The sequence below is a fragment of the Phalacrocorax carbo genome, chromosome 1 (assembly GCF_963921805.1).
Source record: "Phalacrocorax carbo chromosome 1, bPhaCar2.1, whole genome shotgun sequence".
NCBI lineage: Eukaryota > Metazoa > Chordata > Aves > Suliformes > Phalacrocoracidae > Phalacrocorax > Phalacrocorax carbo.
In genome coordinates, this window is record NC_087513.1 from 123195246 (window position 1) to 123213861 (window position 18616).

The 18616-nt window shown below is 36.0% G+C and overlaps 1 protein-coding gene across 4 annotated transcripts in view; it reads left to right on the forward strand.

Annotated features, from left to right (window-relative positions):
- Positions 1–18616, forward strand: part of CASK (calcium/calmodulin dependent serine protein kinase) — a 217831-nt gene that overhangs the window by 177466 nt on the left and 21749 nt on the right. Inside the window, exons 14-19 of one of the 4 annotated variants that reach the window (XM_064473093.1) lie at positions 2269–2457; positions 3001–3079; positions 7806–7891; positions 9697–9765; positions 15660–15728; positions 17067–17102. In XM_064473093.1, the coding sequence (XP_064329163.1) occupies positions 2269–2457; positions 3001–3079; positions 7806–7891; positions 9697–9765; positions 15660–15728; positions 17067–17102 (528 nt within the window). The remainder of the gene's footprint in view (positions 1–2268; positions 2458–3000; positions 3080–7805; positions 7892–9696; positions 9766–15659; positions 15729–17066; positions 17103–18616) is intronic. The other 3 variants (XM_064473100.1, XM_064473111.1, XM_064473118.1) reach the window with 3 other exon arrangements.

Sequence of the window (18616 nt, forward strand, 5' to 3'; positions counted from 1 at the left end):
AGTCATCTAGTATAATTATGAACCTTTAAAAATGTTCAAATTATCACATTTTAATCTCCTACAAGGTGTGTATTATTGCTAAAAATATAGTATAAAGCAAGGCAAGTATTTGATGTGAAACAAATGTAAGGCCCTGAAATGCTTAAGAAATGTAAAATTAAAGCATAGAGAGTATAACAGATACAGGCAGGTGCATGAAGCTGAGTAAGTAGCTTTGAGCTGCTTGAGCTGAAGAAAGCACAGAAGATCGCCCTACTCTGCTAAAGAGTGCAAAGCCAGGACCACGCACACTCCTACAATGGGTGTTTTTCATAACACCCAGAGCTGAGGAGTGATTGCACATGGATGGTCTAGTCTTATTTGGGACAACTGGAAACAGTTTTCAGATACTAGAATGAGAATTAAGCTAAATCCCTAAACCTATATAGGAGGATTCACACCGAAGTTTACACCCAATTAAATAACTCAAATTAAGAACTGATTTAGATAAAGTAGTTAAACTTACATAGATGGGCCAGATATCTAAATAGAAAATGTTGCTTCAGCAGTACAGACTAATACAGAGGAATTTTGGCATGTTTGAGCTTAGTGGTTGACAAAATAAGATGGAAAAACAGAAAATGCAGATACAGTTTAGTATTTAACTAAAAATAGTATTTGTGTAGGTGGGCTCAAAATAATGGAAAAACAGGAGGGAATGTGGGCAGAGCATTGCTAGTTTAGGGAATTCCATTCCATCATGCTGAATTCCCAGCTACAATTTGAAACTGATTAGAGGAAAGGGAACTTAACTGTTTATGAAGGTGTTGTTTATCACATGGTGCACTTTAGAGGTGCTAGCTTGGGAGCAAATTTAGGATTTTGCAGGGGCCATAAAAATCCCATTTCTGCCCTGGTTCCACTTCCGAAATGCATCTTGTAGGGATGGGTTTTTTATCACTTTTTTTCAGTTTAATCTTTCATCTTTAATTGAAGATTTTAATTGAAGACTAAGACGTTGCAGAGTCAGATTTCTCTGCCAGAACAAATTCTAGATGGTCAATCTCAAGCCTTGCAAGATTAATGGGTTTTGAAAGTTAAGAACTATGAGCATTGAAATGAAAATTAACAAGATGTTGATATAATATTCATTGAGATAACTGTGGTGGTGGCTGATATCTCTACTATTGTAGAGAAATTGTAAAAACTACACTTGATTTATCAATCCTTATCTGAGGAGCCCGCCCATTTGGGTGTAGAGGCAGGATTTATCTCAGGTCCTTGATGAGTTATAATAAGAGTAGAAGTAGCATGTTCACATATAAATTTAGGTTTTGGACAGAAGCAAGCTAGCTATAATATACTCATTATTAAGAGTTGTATGCAGATGTGAAATGGATGTGATACAGGGCTTTTAAAGATATCCTGGGGAACAGTGGAATGTCATACCATGAAAAAGCCTGGAACTATTGAATACTGCTTTGCAAATGTATACACCTTGTCCAACTTTCATCTTGTAGATAGCATGTTGCACTTTTAACCGGTATGCAGGCTTCATATCTTTGCCTTAGCTTAGAGTTCTTACACAGGTGTTCTGCTTCTCAAAATTATTTAAATACATTTAATCAATTACGTGTTGTACCAGTCTTTGCATGAAGAAACAGAGTAAAACTAATGAAGTAGCATTTAAGCAGTTTATTGGTTTAGATTGTAATTTTTATCAGGTATTTTGAACTCAGTGTGGTTGTGCTGGGTCTGTGCTCTAGGGGAAGGGGAAAATAAGAAATTGATTATGCTAGTAAACAACAAAAAACAGTACTTCATTCTTTCAGTCAGTACCGATCCACAGTGTTGCCTTTATTAGAATGAAATACCACGGGATCTGAATACCTTTTCATTTTACTAGGGTAATTATTATAGAATAGTTTGCTCAGAAAAGTAACTTCCTAATTCTGTGTCTAGGCACATAAATAAAGATTTATTAATTCTGACACCTTGAAGGTGTTGAGAAGATGGGGGAGAGGGAAGCAGCATCATTCTACTTGGGGTATCTACAGTAGAAAATAAGGTTTACTCATGCAGATTTTAAAGGCTAGGTATGTGTGTATACCTTTGCAGTCTGCTGAAATTTATCTTAGACTCCCTTAAGGGAAAAGTTCCGATATAGAAAGTGGGGCACAAATATCTTGAATTTCTTTTAATTTCTGGAAAACTTAAAAAAAGCAAGGAATGAGCGGGGGCATCAGAGATGATGGACGTCTGATATTTTGTTGCTGTAATCTCCTCTAGGCCTTACTTCAAACTCATGATGTAGTGGCACATGAAGTTTACAGTGATGAAGCACTGAGAGTTACACCTCCTCCCACATCTCCATACTTAAACGGAGATTCTCCAGAAAGCGCCAACGGCGACATGGATATGGAGAATGTAACACGAGTTCGACTGGTGCAGTTCCAGAAGAACACAGATGAGCCAATGGTACGGAGAGAACCTCAGTATTTTTCTTGACTCTGTACTGGTAAAGACCAGTATTATAATGATGTTAATGACAGTTTCTGCACTTTGAAGTAGGGTTGCCAGTATAATTGGAATAGTTCAGCAGCCATTTTAGATACTTATACTCCTGTGTATATCCTTAACTTACAATGCTATGTGTGCATTCATACTACTGCTGTACCACTAGAGCTGTTTTTGTTTGTTTTTATTTTGTTTTGTTTGTACTACCTTGTAGTAGTTATAGCAGATTAGGCTTTAAACCAAACTGGACCCTTTGCACTTCAATACAAAATTACGTTTTTAACAAACCAGAATCTTATATGCTCATAGATTAAATTATTGCATCTTCACTTATAAATAGCATCTGTTTTCATTGCTCATATTTAAGCAATTGGCAGAGTTTTTATTTTATCCTTAAAATTTATATCCTGCCTTCAAGCTTTTAGGAAAAATTACTGTTCTTAACCACTCAAGAATCACACTGCTTAATGTTTATTTTAAGAGTACAAACATTTCTTTTTGTAGGGAATCACTTTAAAAATGAATGAGCTGAACCACTGCATTGTGGCAAGAATTATGCACGGAGGAATGATTCACCGGCAAGGTAATCATGTGTCATAAATAGTTCTGTCTTCGAACACAATTACTTAGATCATTTTGTACAAACCGTGTCATGGTACCTGCTCCTCATTTTGATTGCGACTATTCCATAGTAGTGTACCTCTGTATCTGGATGGAGTCCTGTTACCTGCCTTTTTTACCTTCCAGTTGCAGATGTCTCTGAGAGTTTTGAGATAAGGGCCCACTATGTTTCATGTAGGCCTTAATTAGGATAATGGGAGTATAGCTCAGTAAGAGATTGAAATGCTAATAATTTCTGGAGCTGTGCTTGTTTAATCCTCTGTTTATAAAAAGAAAAAAATCCTTAGACTAGTTACAATAGTTTTTCTTGCAAAAATGGAAGAGCTTTGTTCAACAAAAAATTTCTCCATATTTTTTCACACAATTCTTGAGGAACTTTGTACTTCTGATTTTAAGGCTCATAAAAATGATTTGTGAAATAAAAATGTTTCTTGTGCCTAAAACTTGAATCTTTATTTTCACTTCTTACTACTATAGTAAACCATGTCGATATACATCTTTTCTCATCTCCAGTCTACTCCTTTTTTCCATTTTGTGTGTCTGGATCAGATGTCAAAAAATATCTGCACTTTGTCGTACTTTAAACAGATAAAATTCCCTGCTAGGATGTTAGCTGCAAATTTGTATTGCACTCTGAAAAGGGTTACTTCAGTTTTTCCAGTTTGCCATCTTTTTCTTTTGATGAACATAAAAATATTCATCAGTTGTCAGACCAAAGTTCCTTGTAGTCTACTGTTGTATTTCAAAGCAAGCTAGGAACAGGTAATTAGAAAGACAAAATATGGAACAGGGAAAGGGTACAGCAATCCTTTCTCTGATATATTCACTTAGTCTCCTTGACATGATCAAACCTGTCAAGAAGCAGGAAAGATAAAGCTTTTCATATAAGCAAAGATGTAATTCATATAAACTTCTGTAATTCTTTAGAGGACCCTCTGAACTGAAATTTATTTGGCTTCTAAAAGTGAATTTTAAAAGGAGATTGCTCTAAGATTCACAGGAATAAGGCTTTTATCCAAATGTACTTAGGTAGTGGTAATCCTCTGCAGAACATTGTTTCACATGACTGTGTGCCGTAATGGGGGTCATAAAAATTTTAAAACCTGTTAAAACTGGGTAAAAAATACCCCAAGTGTGCCCATTAGAACTCTGCTCTTTTTAATTATACAGTGTCTTTTATTTCTAAAAATTTGGGAAATTTAACCCATTTTATATGTGCTTCATCTAACTAAGGTAGCCCTTTCTGCACATAGGTTTAGTTTGAAAATGAACTATACTTCAGTGTTTCTGTAGTATTGTAATATCTTTTTTTAATGTTTCTAATTTTGTTAGTGCTCTAAATGCCTCTCAGCTTCAATGTTCAAACTACATATATTTAGGATATTTTTACATAATAGAACAATGCAAATGTAGGTGGACAGTGATCTCAAGCACCACATGTCTTTGCATCCTATTGACAGGGTCTGTGGCTTTTATTTGTTTCAGGGTTTTTTTATGTTGTTGATTCTGCTGTCTCCTCTTACTGGATGGAAAACTGCCAGGCAATAGCAGCAATAGCTAGATAACAGATCCACAGGGAGGGTTACAGGAACTGTATAATTTCATTCTAGCAATACTAAGTACAAACTGTGCAATTCCCAATCACAAAATAGTAGCTGCTGGGAAGTCTGCCTCCAATCTCTGTGCCAACTGAATCTAGTCCTGCTGATTACAGTTGTCCTTATTCAAAAGGTAGAGAAGTGGAAGTAGGGAGATAGGCTTGTAAAGGTGCTATCTGCTTGCACCCTCCAGAGGATTGAGCTTAATGAAAAGGAAAAGGAAACACCAGTTTCAATCATTAAAAACCATCTTTGCTTCCTTGTGTGCTTTTTTTAGGATAAGTAAATTAATTGTATCTTAGATCTCAGGCTTTTAATTATGTCTTAGCTTTCACCTTTGTATCTGTGCCTTAACTTAGCTCAGTTGTTCATTCGCTTTTTTTTACCTGTGGATTCTGTTTAGACTGCTCATACTGTAAATATCAGTTCAGAGGATCTGCATATAGCCCGAGCAGCTCTCAGTATCTTAACCATATGTTTTTTGCTGACAACTGGTTTTGGTCTGTATGTGCTTAAATGTGAATTCATTCTTAAAATGCATTTAAGAAGGGGTCCTAATATGGCATTTTAAAAGATTTCCAAAGAAGAGAGAGGACTTACTGGTTGCCCATTTAACCTCACCAGGAAAACAGCAGTTGCACATTGTCTATGCTACATTCTCAGAGCAACTTGATGTAAAACTCACACCGATTTTTAGAACACTGATACCCCGATAAAGATTATTCAGTTCAAACAAAATGTAAGTATTTACTTGGTGGAAATATGATTATACATTCACAGCCTTTCACATTCCAAGCTACAGAATTTGCTTTTGGCTACAGAACATGTTTCTGAATTGGGACGCCAAGAATTTGTTCTGCCTTCTTCCTAATAGGGAAGGATTTCCAATACTTCTGTGCAGAGCACGAGCACACATTTCCTAAAACTGTCTTCACTCTGACTTGCAAAGACAAAGAAAGAAATAATTTACTCCAGAAATACATCCATTCTTTGTTTTTACAGATGTGTTGTACACGAGTAAGCCATGAATAGCTTTAGTTCTAAATAAACATTGCACTGCCAATAGAACAGGAAACAAAAGCAACCAAAATTATATGGTTAAGCATAGGTATCGTGAGAGCTACAAATGGTATGGAAGACTCATTATTCAAAGATGTCAAGAACACTCTTTCCAACAAGAATATTTATAAAAAGTAAAAAGTTTCTGTAAATAGTAAAAGCCTCTTCCCTCAGATTGAAAATATCTGCCTATGGTTTATGAATGCATCCACCCCCCAAAACAGAATGACCATCTACTGCAAAAAGTCCATGCTTTATTCACAGCTCTTATGTATACTGCTGCATTCCAGGCATGAACAGAACAGTATTCACTCTGTCAGAGTAACAGAAATGGGAAATGCTCCAGAAGAAGGGATTTTATTTAAGCACAGTATTTAAATTATTAGATACAGGGATATTACTGAGTCTGATTCTCTTTTTAATATTTAATTCCATCAGATGTATATTTTGAATAATCCCAAAGAATCTTTATACTATTCCAGGGTATATGCTCTTTCTGATTCAGTATTATTGTTTAATAACAATTACACTAACTTCAAACAATTTAACTTTGGTATGATCCAGTCAACACAGAGCTTCATGGTTTTTTATAATATTTCTTTAAGAATTGGGTATTGAATGCCTTCCTGAGAAAGTGAGAAAGTCTGCCAAAACTGAACTTTCAAAGTGTTTCACTAGAGATTTTGTCATTCATATCCTAGATGTGAACTAGTTTAATTTGAAATTCAGATGAAGGATTGTTGCACTCACATTCAGTAAGCTACTAAGTGTGATAATTTTTCCACTGATGAGTGGAAAAAGAATTGTGATGAGTCCTTTTTTATAATTTCACTATCAGCAGTTCAGGTCCTGCAGAATTATTTGGAGCATTTAATGTGGCTGAAGGACTTACTCTTGAGAGTACTGAAAGTTTCTGTAAACTTTGGGCTCTCTCCTGTACCACTGCCAGGTGAGCTTCTGTTACACAGAAGAGAGGCCAAAGGGAATCATAGCAACAAAGCTTTTCAGGATGCTTCTCCTTGGTTCAGGCTTGTTTGTGTGACCTTTTTTCAGGTAGTTTTCCATAAATATATTTTAGTTTAGGAAATGTTTGCCATTTGCTAGTTTTCCAAGTAAGACGAATTGTATTAGGTACAGTATTTAGAGAAGGATACTTGCACAAATTATTTAAATCATAGAGCAGAAAGAAATAAATGAAGTAAATGGTCTTGTCATATTTTATTATATATGAAAAACATCTGAGTAATAATAAACCATGGAAATTATTTTTTTTTTTGAGAACTGCTAGAGAGTTGGGTTGGCTTGAGCTACTCAAGTCAGAAATTATCATCCAAAAAGAGCCTTCTAGGCTGCTTCTAATCCTGAAGATAATTAATTCGTTCACTGCCTCCTCCCTATTGAGCTTTTGTAGTGTCTTAGAGCCATGTTGTAGCATGCCATTCCCATCCCAGGTTCAGCAGGTCAGTTTATGACTTGCCTGAGCTCAGTAGTTATACGTTTTATGATCTGACATTGTAGGTAGTCACACCAACTATTTCATTCAAGCTAAAGTCAAGGTTGCGTACAGAAAATGCATATTGTAACTATGGCAAATCAGAGAAATGAAAAAATACAGCAGTCTGACAGATAAAATTAAGACTATATCCAGAAGCCAAACTGTATTAGGCAATCATCAAATAAAATACTGCTTGGATATCTCTGTTGAACGTTTCCAGCTGGCTAGTTGCAGGTGACTTTCTTTTCAATGGGTGGGTTTTTGCAGTGTCCTTGTAAGGGACTGATATTTTCCCCATGTACTTTATAGGGTGCCTGGACATCTCATGCTGGTGCATTGACTGTACTCTGAAAGACAGATTCGTAATTTTGGCAGCTAGTACATAGCTACCAAAGTCCTTTTCTGAATCTAGCAAAAAAACTTATGTTAATGTTGTTTCATATGTCTGCCTTCATATGAATATTAGTACTGTCTTACAATTATCTCAATTCGTAAAAACATGTTTGAGGTGACTGTGTGTTTGGTTAACTCCATAGGTACGCTACATGTAGGGGATGAAATCCGAGAAATAAACGGAATCAGTGTGGCAAATCAAACTGTAGAACAACTACAAAAAATGCTTGTAAGTGCCTGAAATCTTTCTCGTGTTCTTTATAAAAGTGCCTGTCTTAATTTGACAAAACTTCCATGTAATTACAACGTGACTTCCTATTTTTCTTCTATTCTTGATAGCCTACATGTACATGTAACACAAAGTCTTCCTGTTTTCAGCTGTTCAAGCCTTCTACAGGCTCTTCCCTGGTTTTTAGTAGTAGCTTTTTTGCACACTACACCCAGGAATGGTGGAAGGCACCTCCAGGTGTCATTTTATTTATTCCATTTAGTTGCACAGAAGAGATCATTGACACTCAACCAAACCTGACAGATGTATGTCTGACCAGCTCTTAAAAACACTTGAGTAATGGAGGTTCCCTGAACTCTCTGGACAGTTGACATTAGTGTATCTCTCTTCTATATTTTAGAAAGTTTTTTCTAATGTCTGAGTTTCCATTGTTGAAATGCAGGAGTTTCTTCTCCTCTGGTAGGCATATCAGAAAAAATACCTCTTTCCTCCTATTACTCATCCCAGGTTAGACTATTTTAAATCTTCAATCTACACTAAGTGTAGTCACTGAGTATACTATGAGATAAAAGAAACTTTTCTTGCCTTTTGGTATAATTGCTACACAAATACAAAGACAATAAATCATAGAACCATTCAGGTTGGAATTAACCTCCAATCTCCTGTACAAAGGAAGGTCAACCTTGAGTTCAGCCCAGGTTGCTTAGGGCTTTGCCTAGCTAAGCAAATATCCAAGGACAGAGATTTGACCAGACAGGTGCCTCTTTGGGCAGCTGGTTCCAACACTTAATTATGATCATAGGGAAACATGTGTTCCTTATATGTAGCTGGAATATTCCATCTTCAATTTATAACTATTGTAGTTCATGGTTATTGATGTTACAAAGGAAAAAAAATTATTTTGAGCTCAGACAGTCTGGCTTTTTGCAGGAAAACTCCATCTTGGGCCTAGCTAGTAGAGTCAGTTTGATATTCTATAACACTTGCAAATTTTTCTGCATGCAACCCTGATCTTGGGATCCTGGATGATACCACTAATTCTTTTCTTCTGTCCAGAACTATATATCTTAAGTGAGTCCAGGCAAATAGCTTTTATTTTTTGGCTGACAATAAGCCAGCCAAAGAGATAAAAACTCCAAGATCACTTGAAGTGATCTGCTTACCTTTCTGCCCAGATCGAGTCCCACAGTTGTCAGCCTTGTGGTGGCACTTACATTCAAACGGTCATTTAAGAAAATACAGTGGAGCAAATACGTTGCCACTATCTGCTGCTATTCTGCAGTTACTACTTGTAGTAAATGCAAACTAGCAGATCCCATGTTCTGTTCTGATGATAGACTATTTCTTACATTTCTACCTTTGGTAGAGTAACGTGCAGCTTTCCAGAAACTGTGAATATGCTTTTGCTACTTAACATGTATGAAAAGGAAGAAAATACCATGTTAGTAGCAAAGACCATGTGGATCACAAGAATATAGCTACAAAGAAAAGATTGATATGTAAGGAACCTACACATCTGTAAATTCCTCACCTTAAAATACAGCTGTAGGTTCTAGCATTCAAAAGCTGGTCAGGCGAACAAACTAGTAATGTATGTTTATCTTTTAGATTGATGAGAGACGATCTAAATATTTGTTTCTAAGTGAAATGACAAATAAGCCATAGTATTTTAGCTTTTCTGAATGTTTACTTTAGGAAAACATACTGCTGCTCTCAAACTATGGTGCTTTCCTTTCAAGCGCTACTGATTTGGCGATTTTATTTTCAGCGTCTTAGTCTTCAAACAAGTGCTTCTCTTTTTGCAGAGAGAAATGCGTGGAAGTATCACCTTTAAGATTGTGCCAAGTTATCGCACGCAATCTTCATCCTGTGAGGTAATGAATTTAATGAACCATCCCATTTCTTCCTTAGTCCTGTAACTAACTGCCTGCTGATGGCTGAATGTTACTGCTTTCTGGGAAATTGTTTCTGCCTGTCCTGTTAGATCACGCACACCAATTTTACAACAAAGATAACGGAACACGAGTAGGTCCCACCTACCTACCTACTCAGCCCTGCCTTCATATTCATCTCATCAGCACCTTAACTAACTCTTTACAGCCTATTGACAAAAAAATAGGAAAGGGGATCCTCAGCTCATGCATTTAGGAAGCCCCTTTAAAAACAAATTACAATTTAAACTCATTCTCCAGGAAGTCTATTAAAGTTCCTAAGCTGAGGAGCAATCCTCCTTTTTGTAGGCATTAAACTTTATTTTACTGCTTTGGGCTGTTAAGGGTTAATTGAAGAATCTGTTTCTGTATAACCCTGTTGAGGTAAATTTGTGATGGATGTCTGTAACAGTTACATGTGGCTTAATATTATGTTTCCATGAAAAAAACGGTATTTGTCATTACAGAAGAAAAACAGATTTGGAGTTAGTTCTTTTTGAACTGGAAATTTGGTATTATGGCTTTTGCACAGTAACATGTAATTCCCTTATGCTCACAAAGTTATGTTCCAGATTGCAACGGAAGGGAATTAAACTCTAGAAAATGGCTACTTGAGAGATACTGTTCCAATTTAAGCATACAGCTGGCATATGCACTATGTAGATGATGCCAGTCTTTCTGTGCCACATGCTTAACTGCGCAAACAGTTCCCAAATTAGAATTCCAAGAGTGAAATCACAATCCCTGTTGAAGTCAAGTGCCTTATCTTAATTAGAACTGTGATTTCACCCTAATTGTTTTTGTGTCTCAGCAGATGCTAGAACACACAGGAACTGCTATTGTGATTGTCAGAACAATCTGTTTGAAAGAAAAAAATTACTGCTTTTTGGTTGCCGTCCATACTTTTAACAAAAGTCAACAAGAACTAAAAGGTTTTAGAGCTAGAAGGTTTGACAAGTTTTTACCTATGAGGCCAATTTTCTTAAAAGGTATAAATATGAAAGCAAAAGCTTTTCATGAAATGCAAAGGCTTTAAAAAAAAAAACCTCAAATAGAAATTCTAGTGTGTGCTGACAAATTTATGTATTGCCTTCTGTCCTGTAAATAGCAGTAATAATAAAAGATATCTCACTTCCCAGTATTAAAATACAGAAATTGTTGAAACTGTATACCTGCTGGGAAGATTATTATTTGGAGAAAATAATTCAGCGTGCATCTTTAAATTAATACCATTAGGTATCATTTTAGTAGTAGCAGGTCATCTCTTCCTTAGCTTTGTGTCCTTAGATTCTTCATGAAGGTTCTTACTTCATGGAAGAGAGGAAAATGGACTCGTAACTTCCTTTAGAAAAAACAGCAAAACTAGAAATGTGTGATCAAAGACAGAGGGGAAAAAAAAGGCATATCTATTTATCACACTTTGTGGCATTTAGCATTCATTTAATCAGAGGTGGCTGAGTTTGTTCCACGTGCTCAGCCACACTGTGACTTTGGCTAGATTTTCAACTGTTACAAAAAGCCAACATTGTTAAATCAGCCTATTAAAGCATCAGTAGTCCTTTGTAGAGAGATAATTTTTCTTCACAGATTTTTTAAGGGTTCTGATTCAGATAATGAATCAAACCCTTAACCATTGATAAAGGCTAAAAATCACTGTTGAATGATTTTACTAAGACACAAAAAGCTTGCTTTTAGCGCTCTCCAGCAGGATAAATTCAGAGATATTGGGTCTTCAGTAGTATAATGTTACTAGTTAAGGTTATCTTTTGGTCCGTCCCCGCCCCCCTTCAGTCATGGACTGGTGCTCAGCTAGTATAGTATTACCAGAAAAGGAATATAAAACAGAATCAATAATTGGGTTTTTTTGAGACTCCTACCATGATCACATCATTGGATTACAAAATATCTTGTTAATCTTGAATAAGGAAAACTAAATATTAGTAGAATCAGAGGTGATCTGACTTAGAATCTGTCTATATGCCTTTATATACAAAGGTGAGGGGCGTGCAGTATGTTATTTTTTTAAATAACTGAGATTTGCATTTCACTTGCCACATTTTTCTTCTTTTGTAGGCATTTAAGAGAAGTGTTGTAGTGGTGTTTTCTAAATATTAAGCCACTTCTGCATATTTAGGGAAGTCTCGTCCCTATAGTATATAATGGTACTTCAGTGTCTCTGGGCAGTTTCCAAAATCTCAGCTGAATAATTTCATGTTTCTTAGAGATTTGTGGCTTTTCCTGCACCCATGCCTTCCATTCAGTTACCAGGCCTTCTATTTCATGGATTAGACTTGAAAACAGGATACTTACGAATTCCCGTGCATAAAAGTTTGATCAGCTGATCTACTCTGAGATGATGACCTGTTTAGTCATTGGTGTGGCAAATGGCCTAGTTACTCAGCTATCTAGATAACACAGTGGCCAGGATGTTGTGTTTTCTGCTTCAGATAACCAGGAAATTACAGACATACGCAAATATGAACTTAAGTAATTATTGCAACACACTCTTCTTATGGCTGATGACTGTGTATGCTGTTTATATGTTTCAGCTTTATCGAACTGAGCAAGCATTTTGCTCTAGCTACATATGCATTCTTACTTTGTACTGCCAAAACACCCCCCAGTAACTTTTTATAGTGTCAGATATGTGAGAATGGTAAGGGAAGTACTTTTTTTAAAAACAAAAAAACTCTCCTTGTAAACATCCATTATGTTTCAGATTGTCTTCGTGAAACACTTAAGTTGTTTCACTAGGAAGAAAAGCCTTTATGTGTGTGTGTGTGTGTGTATATATATTTTAGAAATCTGGTGGTAATCACCATGGATTTTCTCCTTTAGTCTGGCCATGTTTCCGTTAGTGGTCAGACTATAAGACTTTTTATAGTCTTAAACCTTTTTTACAACTGTATTTAAAATATTGCCAGAAAGGTTCCTTGAGCAAGGCTGAAATTGAAATGTATTTTCAGGTTTTTGGAAAGTCTCTTTCTTTTTTTTTTTTTTGTGGATCTGGCAACAGTTTCATTACTCTAGCTGTTCTTGGCAGTATCTGATTTGATCAGGCCATATCTAATAGACATAATTGACTTCTGCTGTAGGTTTGCATCACAAAGGGAGTTATTTATCATTAATAATCCACACCTAAGAACAAGGAATCAACAGGAAACTAGTTTTGCCATCATTTGGAAATAATTGTGATTGTTTCCTCTTAAGGATTCAGCTGCAGTGCTTGAACTGAAGAGCAAAGGTCCAAAAATTGCCGTTTTCTTATCTGGCTTGGGGCTAGACAAGATTGGTAGGTCTAGATAGTCAAGTTAAACTGAAATATTATGATAACACTTCTACACTGCTCAGAATCATTGGATCCTCCAAGTATTTTTCTGCTCTTATCCCAAGGAGAACTAGGGCTTTTTCTGATTTACTGGAGAAACAAACTCACAACCAAAACTGAAGTTTTCCAGTCCAGTTCTAAGCAGCCCTAGCATTCTACAGGAATCTCTCTACTCATTGATTTGTCTCATTAGACTGTGCACAATACGGTTTTTCTCTTAACTTTCGAGTCTGACATTTTTGGAAAGGAAGACCAGATCCCTAGGAAATTAAGCACCTAAATGCCTTTGAAATTGTGGCTGAACTGCCTAATTCTTTAAAAATTGTACATATGCCTCTTGATTAGTTTGATAGATTAATTTCTTACAGTCAGTACTGAAATCACCAATAGCACTGAAAATGTGTATTTTCCTCTGTATGTTATGTTGAACTTCTGCTTTGAGTAATACGCTCTCTTCAGTTCAGAGTTGGTGGAGGAATACAAATCAAAACATTCTCAAACCAAGAAAATTTCCTTCAAAGGGAGAAGTCTTCAAGACAGTCTGGAAATAGTGGCATTCTCCAAGTTACTCTAAACTTGTTTATCTCCAAATGGCTCAGGTGCTTGCATCACTTTCCAAAGCTTCCCCTTGCGAAAACATCACTGACTACCAGATATAATAAACTAGGTTTACCAAAAAAAAAAAAAAAAAAGAGAGAAAAAACGGTAAAATTAGTTATTTACGTCTTCTTGAAAGTGAGAAATTGGCAGAAACAGAATTGCAGAGAAAGCAGAAAATCTCTTTATAAAAGAAGGAAGTCACTGCTTTTTTGGAGAACAGTATCTCCTAGCTGCTATCTGATAAAGGTGATGCTGACAATTCCATACACACAAAAAAAGGAATAACAGTTCCTTTAGGCTTTTCTTTTTTCTATTTTTTTTTCAGTAATGAATAGTTTATTTGCTCTCATTTGAACATTTTAAACTTGTTATGCTGGAGTGATTTTGTAAATAGAATTAGAGCTGATTTCCCCCAGTCCATTACACGTTGCAAACAGCTGTGGGAGCTAAATGAGCCTTTTGTTCTTATGTATGTAGCAGAAGTATACAGACATGCATACTTTGAACCTCAATGACTTTACAGCCATAATATTGTCAGATCTGTCGTCAACTGTGTTAAAACGAAAGCAAGCCTCTAGACAGCTACGCATGGAACTTTCTGTGAAATCATATCTAATGAGTCCACAAAAAGTGCAGAAGTTCTAGTTGAGTTTGTTACACATTGAGTGTACAGGCAGCAAAGAGCGATAAAGTATCGCCCATCATTTTAACTTTTCTTGATACTTTTAAATAGCTATGAGTGCTATCACATAATTGGTATAAGTTCAAGAGTATTCGTAGAGGACCTTTACCTGATTGATATTGTTGCATGAGCAGTTTAGCTCCAATTTTGGATTTTAATCTGTTCACAAAGGGCACTTGTATTGCTAAGATGTGACAGGGATAAAATTGTTTTCTTTGAAAAGTATTTTAGCCATTTTTTCCTGCTATCCTTGACGTTATGCAAAATTACCAGACATTCCTAAATTGACCTTTGACATGGAGTAATATACTCCAAATGGGGGTAAAGCGGATTGGTTTTTTTCACAATGTATGATTGAATTATTTTATTTCCTGAAGAGATGCCTCAATTATCTGATCCTAAGGAATTAAGTACTATAGAATCAAAATGGTATATGAAGAAGATTGTTCTAAAAGTGACTTTCTTGCCTCTGCAAAACCCAGTCAGAAATTCCTATTATAATTCCTGTAGAATTTCCCAGTATGCACCCTGCATCTGCTGTCTCCCTGCTGAAGTGTAGGGCCACACTGGTAGTCTGAGTTAAGCGAGGTGGCATTTTTAAAGTGATATATTCTGGCAAAGTTTAACGTTTTTAAGCCTATAAGAATGTTGGAGGGGGAAAAAAACGCAGTATGCTGTAAAATGGATAAGGAGGGAGGAGAGAGCATCCAGCTTTTTTCTCATGTTTTAGCCTCAGTGTCTTTGAGACACTGCAGAGAGATGCACCTTACAGAGTAGAAACTGATCGACACTGACCTCCACCACACGGCTGAAAAAAAGATTTAGAAGTGTTTATAAAATGGAATATATGCCTCATTCTATTCCAAGTATTATTCAGCATATTACTTTCAGGTAATTGCCTTTAACAAAGACACCAGTATGACTAATGGCCTTTAGCATTGTCAGCCACATGAGATCTAAGAGGTCCCAGATACTCAGTAATGGAAAAGCTGTTTGATTGCTAGGCAATATAAGAATAGTTATTATCTAGGATACATGAAAGTGTCAAACCTGAATCTTAAGCTATGAAAAAAGTTTTCAGGTTTATGGAGTTTGTAGTGTGGAAGCTTTCACAGACAAAGCAGCTAAGCAAATGGTTATAAGGCTGTGGATGTAACTGTTCTTTTAAATATATCTGTGTTCCTGTGACGGTGTTGTGTTGTTAATGAACCTTGTGTCTTATTTCAGAGAGATTCCCCCTCTACATCCAGACAGTCCCCAGCTAATGGCCATAGCAGCACTAACAATTCTGTTTCGGTAAGACTTCCAGTTCCACACAGAGAAAGTGTGAAAGTTTTGTTGGTGCTCATCTGCCATTACTGTTATACTTATCGTGTGGTCAGTGGAAAATTTTGTCCTGCTGGTAGAACCAAGGTTGTTACATATGTAACTTCCCATTTTCTGTTTTTAAGGGTTTTTTTCCAACGTATTATTCTCATTAAAAGCCATATAGTGAATTAAATGTTAATAACTGTAATGTGACACTTCAGTCATCCTTAAATCATTGTTAGTAGTTTCCTCAAAACTAAGCAAGGTTTAAAGTGGAAGTTTTGTTTCCATCCTGAACTTTGGAAGCAGTGTTTGAAGAAAGAATAACTCTGCAGTTGGTATTTCAAGACATTTTAGACTCTTTTAAGTTTTGTGTTTTGAGAGACCTCTGGAACACGTGCTGGTTTCCGCTATCTGAGTTAATGAATTGGTGTGCCCTCTGCTGTTGTGGTACGTGCACATACTTTGTGAAATATGAGCCTTGCCTGGATATGAAAAGCAAAAGGAAGTGGCTTTAAACTGCACTACAAACCAAGCTATTATCATCACATCTTTAACACAAAGTACTTCTCTTTCATATGTATTCAGGTGCTGTTGATCTTCTGTTTTTCTAAAGTATATTAATGTTAAAATTTGTGTTGTTCATCATTTGTCATTGTTTGGACCAATGTAGTAACCATACATGCAAGCTCCTTCAGTAAGAGTGCTGTCAATATCATGAGTTCATGGGACTAGCTAAAAAAAAAACAAAACTGAGCAACTACTCCTTTAACTATTAAAAAAATTACAACTTAGAAATTATTTGCCACAAGGTAAAGTGCTTATTAATTAATACAATGAAAAATAATTGTGGATTAAAAATTTAAAACATATTTGTGAATTAAATTGAATCTGTTACAGGATTAGTAGTTATCTTATTCCTCAGCACAGTTAACCACATTATACATCTTTAATAATACAATTTTTCATATTTATAATAGTCATTCTCTTTTAAAAACAAGACTAAGTGTTAAGTGGAAAAGGCATTCACATAAAGAGCCTCTTTCACTTGACGGTGCTTTTGTGTTGAAGATGCTGAATTATTTATTAAAAAGCACATTCTCTATCTGCTTAAACTTTTTACCTGCTTTCTTCAGCTTGCTGCTAAACAGCCTGGGTTTGATTTTTCTTTAAGAAAAAGATATTTCTAAACATGGGTCAATGCCTTATTCTTTTGTCTGACTTACCATTTTACTGTAATGTAGTATGAATCACTAACAAATGGTGTTGTATACCCTTAAAAAGTAAAATGAAAATTTCTTCTCCTGGGTTGACTTTATTCTGCAGGACTTGCCATCGACAACACAACCAAAAGGACGACAGGTGAATAGTTATCCTCCATGGGAATTTTTGTAAACTTAGCTGCTAGTGAACATCCTGCTTATCTTTTCCCCCTCATATTCTGTATGTGCTGGACTAAAACATTTAAGCTTGGAAAATTCATTCCATTCTTTTCATTTTTTCCTTTAACTCATTTGTTTGTGGCTAATTCAAAATAGCATTTTTTTTCATGTGTCTGTGTGTGAGAGTTACAAAGGCATTGTATATTTAACTGCAGATGTTGTTTTAGTTCAGAATGCATTAATAGACTTACTGTTGTGCAGTGACCTGTGCAGTTTTTCAATTTAAGGGAAAGCTCAAATTTATATTTTAGCTGAAATTGAGACTAGTATGGCAAGTGTCCAATACTCTACTCCAAAACATTGTACTGACAAAGTTCAAAGCTTGAGTTGGTCTATAACTAATTATTAACATGAAGAAAGCTCTTCAAAGAAAAACACTGAGGACAGTTTCTATTAAAAGTTGACAAGTCTGAAGATAACCTCTTAGATGTTCAGTCCTAAGGCCTAGATTGAGTAACCTCCCTTAACTTCATTACCTTGACATTAGTACCTGTCATCATGGCCCAAAGAGAGATCTTACCTCTCCAGAGAATTCCAAGAAAGCCTTTAAGGGCTCTGCAGAGGATTCCCTGTGATTCCCTTTGCAGTTTTAAGGAATTAATTTTTTTTTACTGCAGCCCCCAAATCAACCCGTACCGTCAAGTGATTTGTGATTCATCTTCAGTAATTGCTCCATTTATATATAGCTCTTCCAGAATCTTCCTCTGAATCTTAACCATGGACTCAACCTCTTACTGTACGAAGGGTTTTAATAATAACTCTTGCAATTCCATTCAAAAGAGTCAATGGACTCCATCATCTTTTTATACTACTGTCTGATTAAGTTGGCTGGAGTATCTATTACAAGGCTGGATTGTCCTGACTTCATTTCCCATTTTTAAAGCTTACAGCTATATGGTTCTTTCAACTTTCTGTTGTCTTCAGAAGTTTCCAGCTGCCAGAATGTAGTCCTGAAAAGACTCCATGAAAGACCTTGCAAGCTGTTATGTTAGGTTTTGGTTTTCCTCTCATGAGGTATTTTTCTCAGGAGAAGAGAGTTTGTTCGAGGCAATATCAGAACAACGGTTTTCCTCGTACTCACACCAGCTGGTTTTTTTGAGTCTTTCCCATTGAACCAGCATATTTTTCTGGTAGCTTGTCATCCTTGAAGACAGTAAGGGCTTGGATAACAGATACATTGCTCTCTGTAAGGAAGTCTGTGACATTGCATGAACAGCCAATACATGGTGGATAATGGCTCAAACTGAAGCAGGAACTTGAAAAGCAAGGAAGTTTCTAGGTGGTAAAATTGCTGCTCATTTTTCTAGATTTATTTTAGATAAGGTTATGGGGAAATAAGGGGTTGATTCAATACTGATTACTTTGTAGAAAGCCAATTTCTAAATAAACGTAGTTAGTTTCAAAATATCCTATTTTCAGGTGATTTAAAGAAGT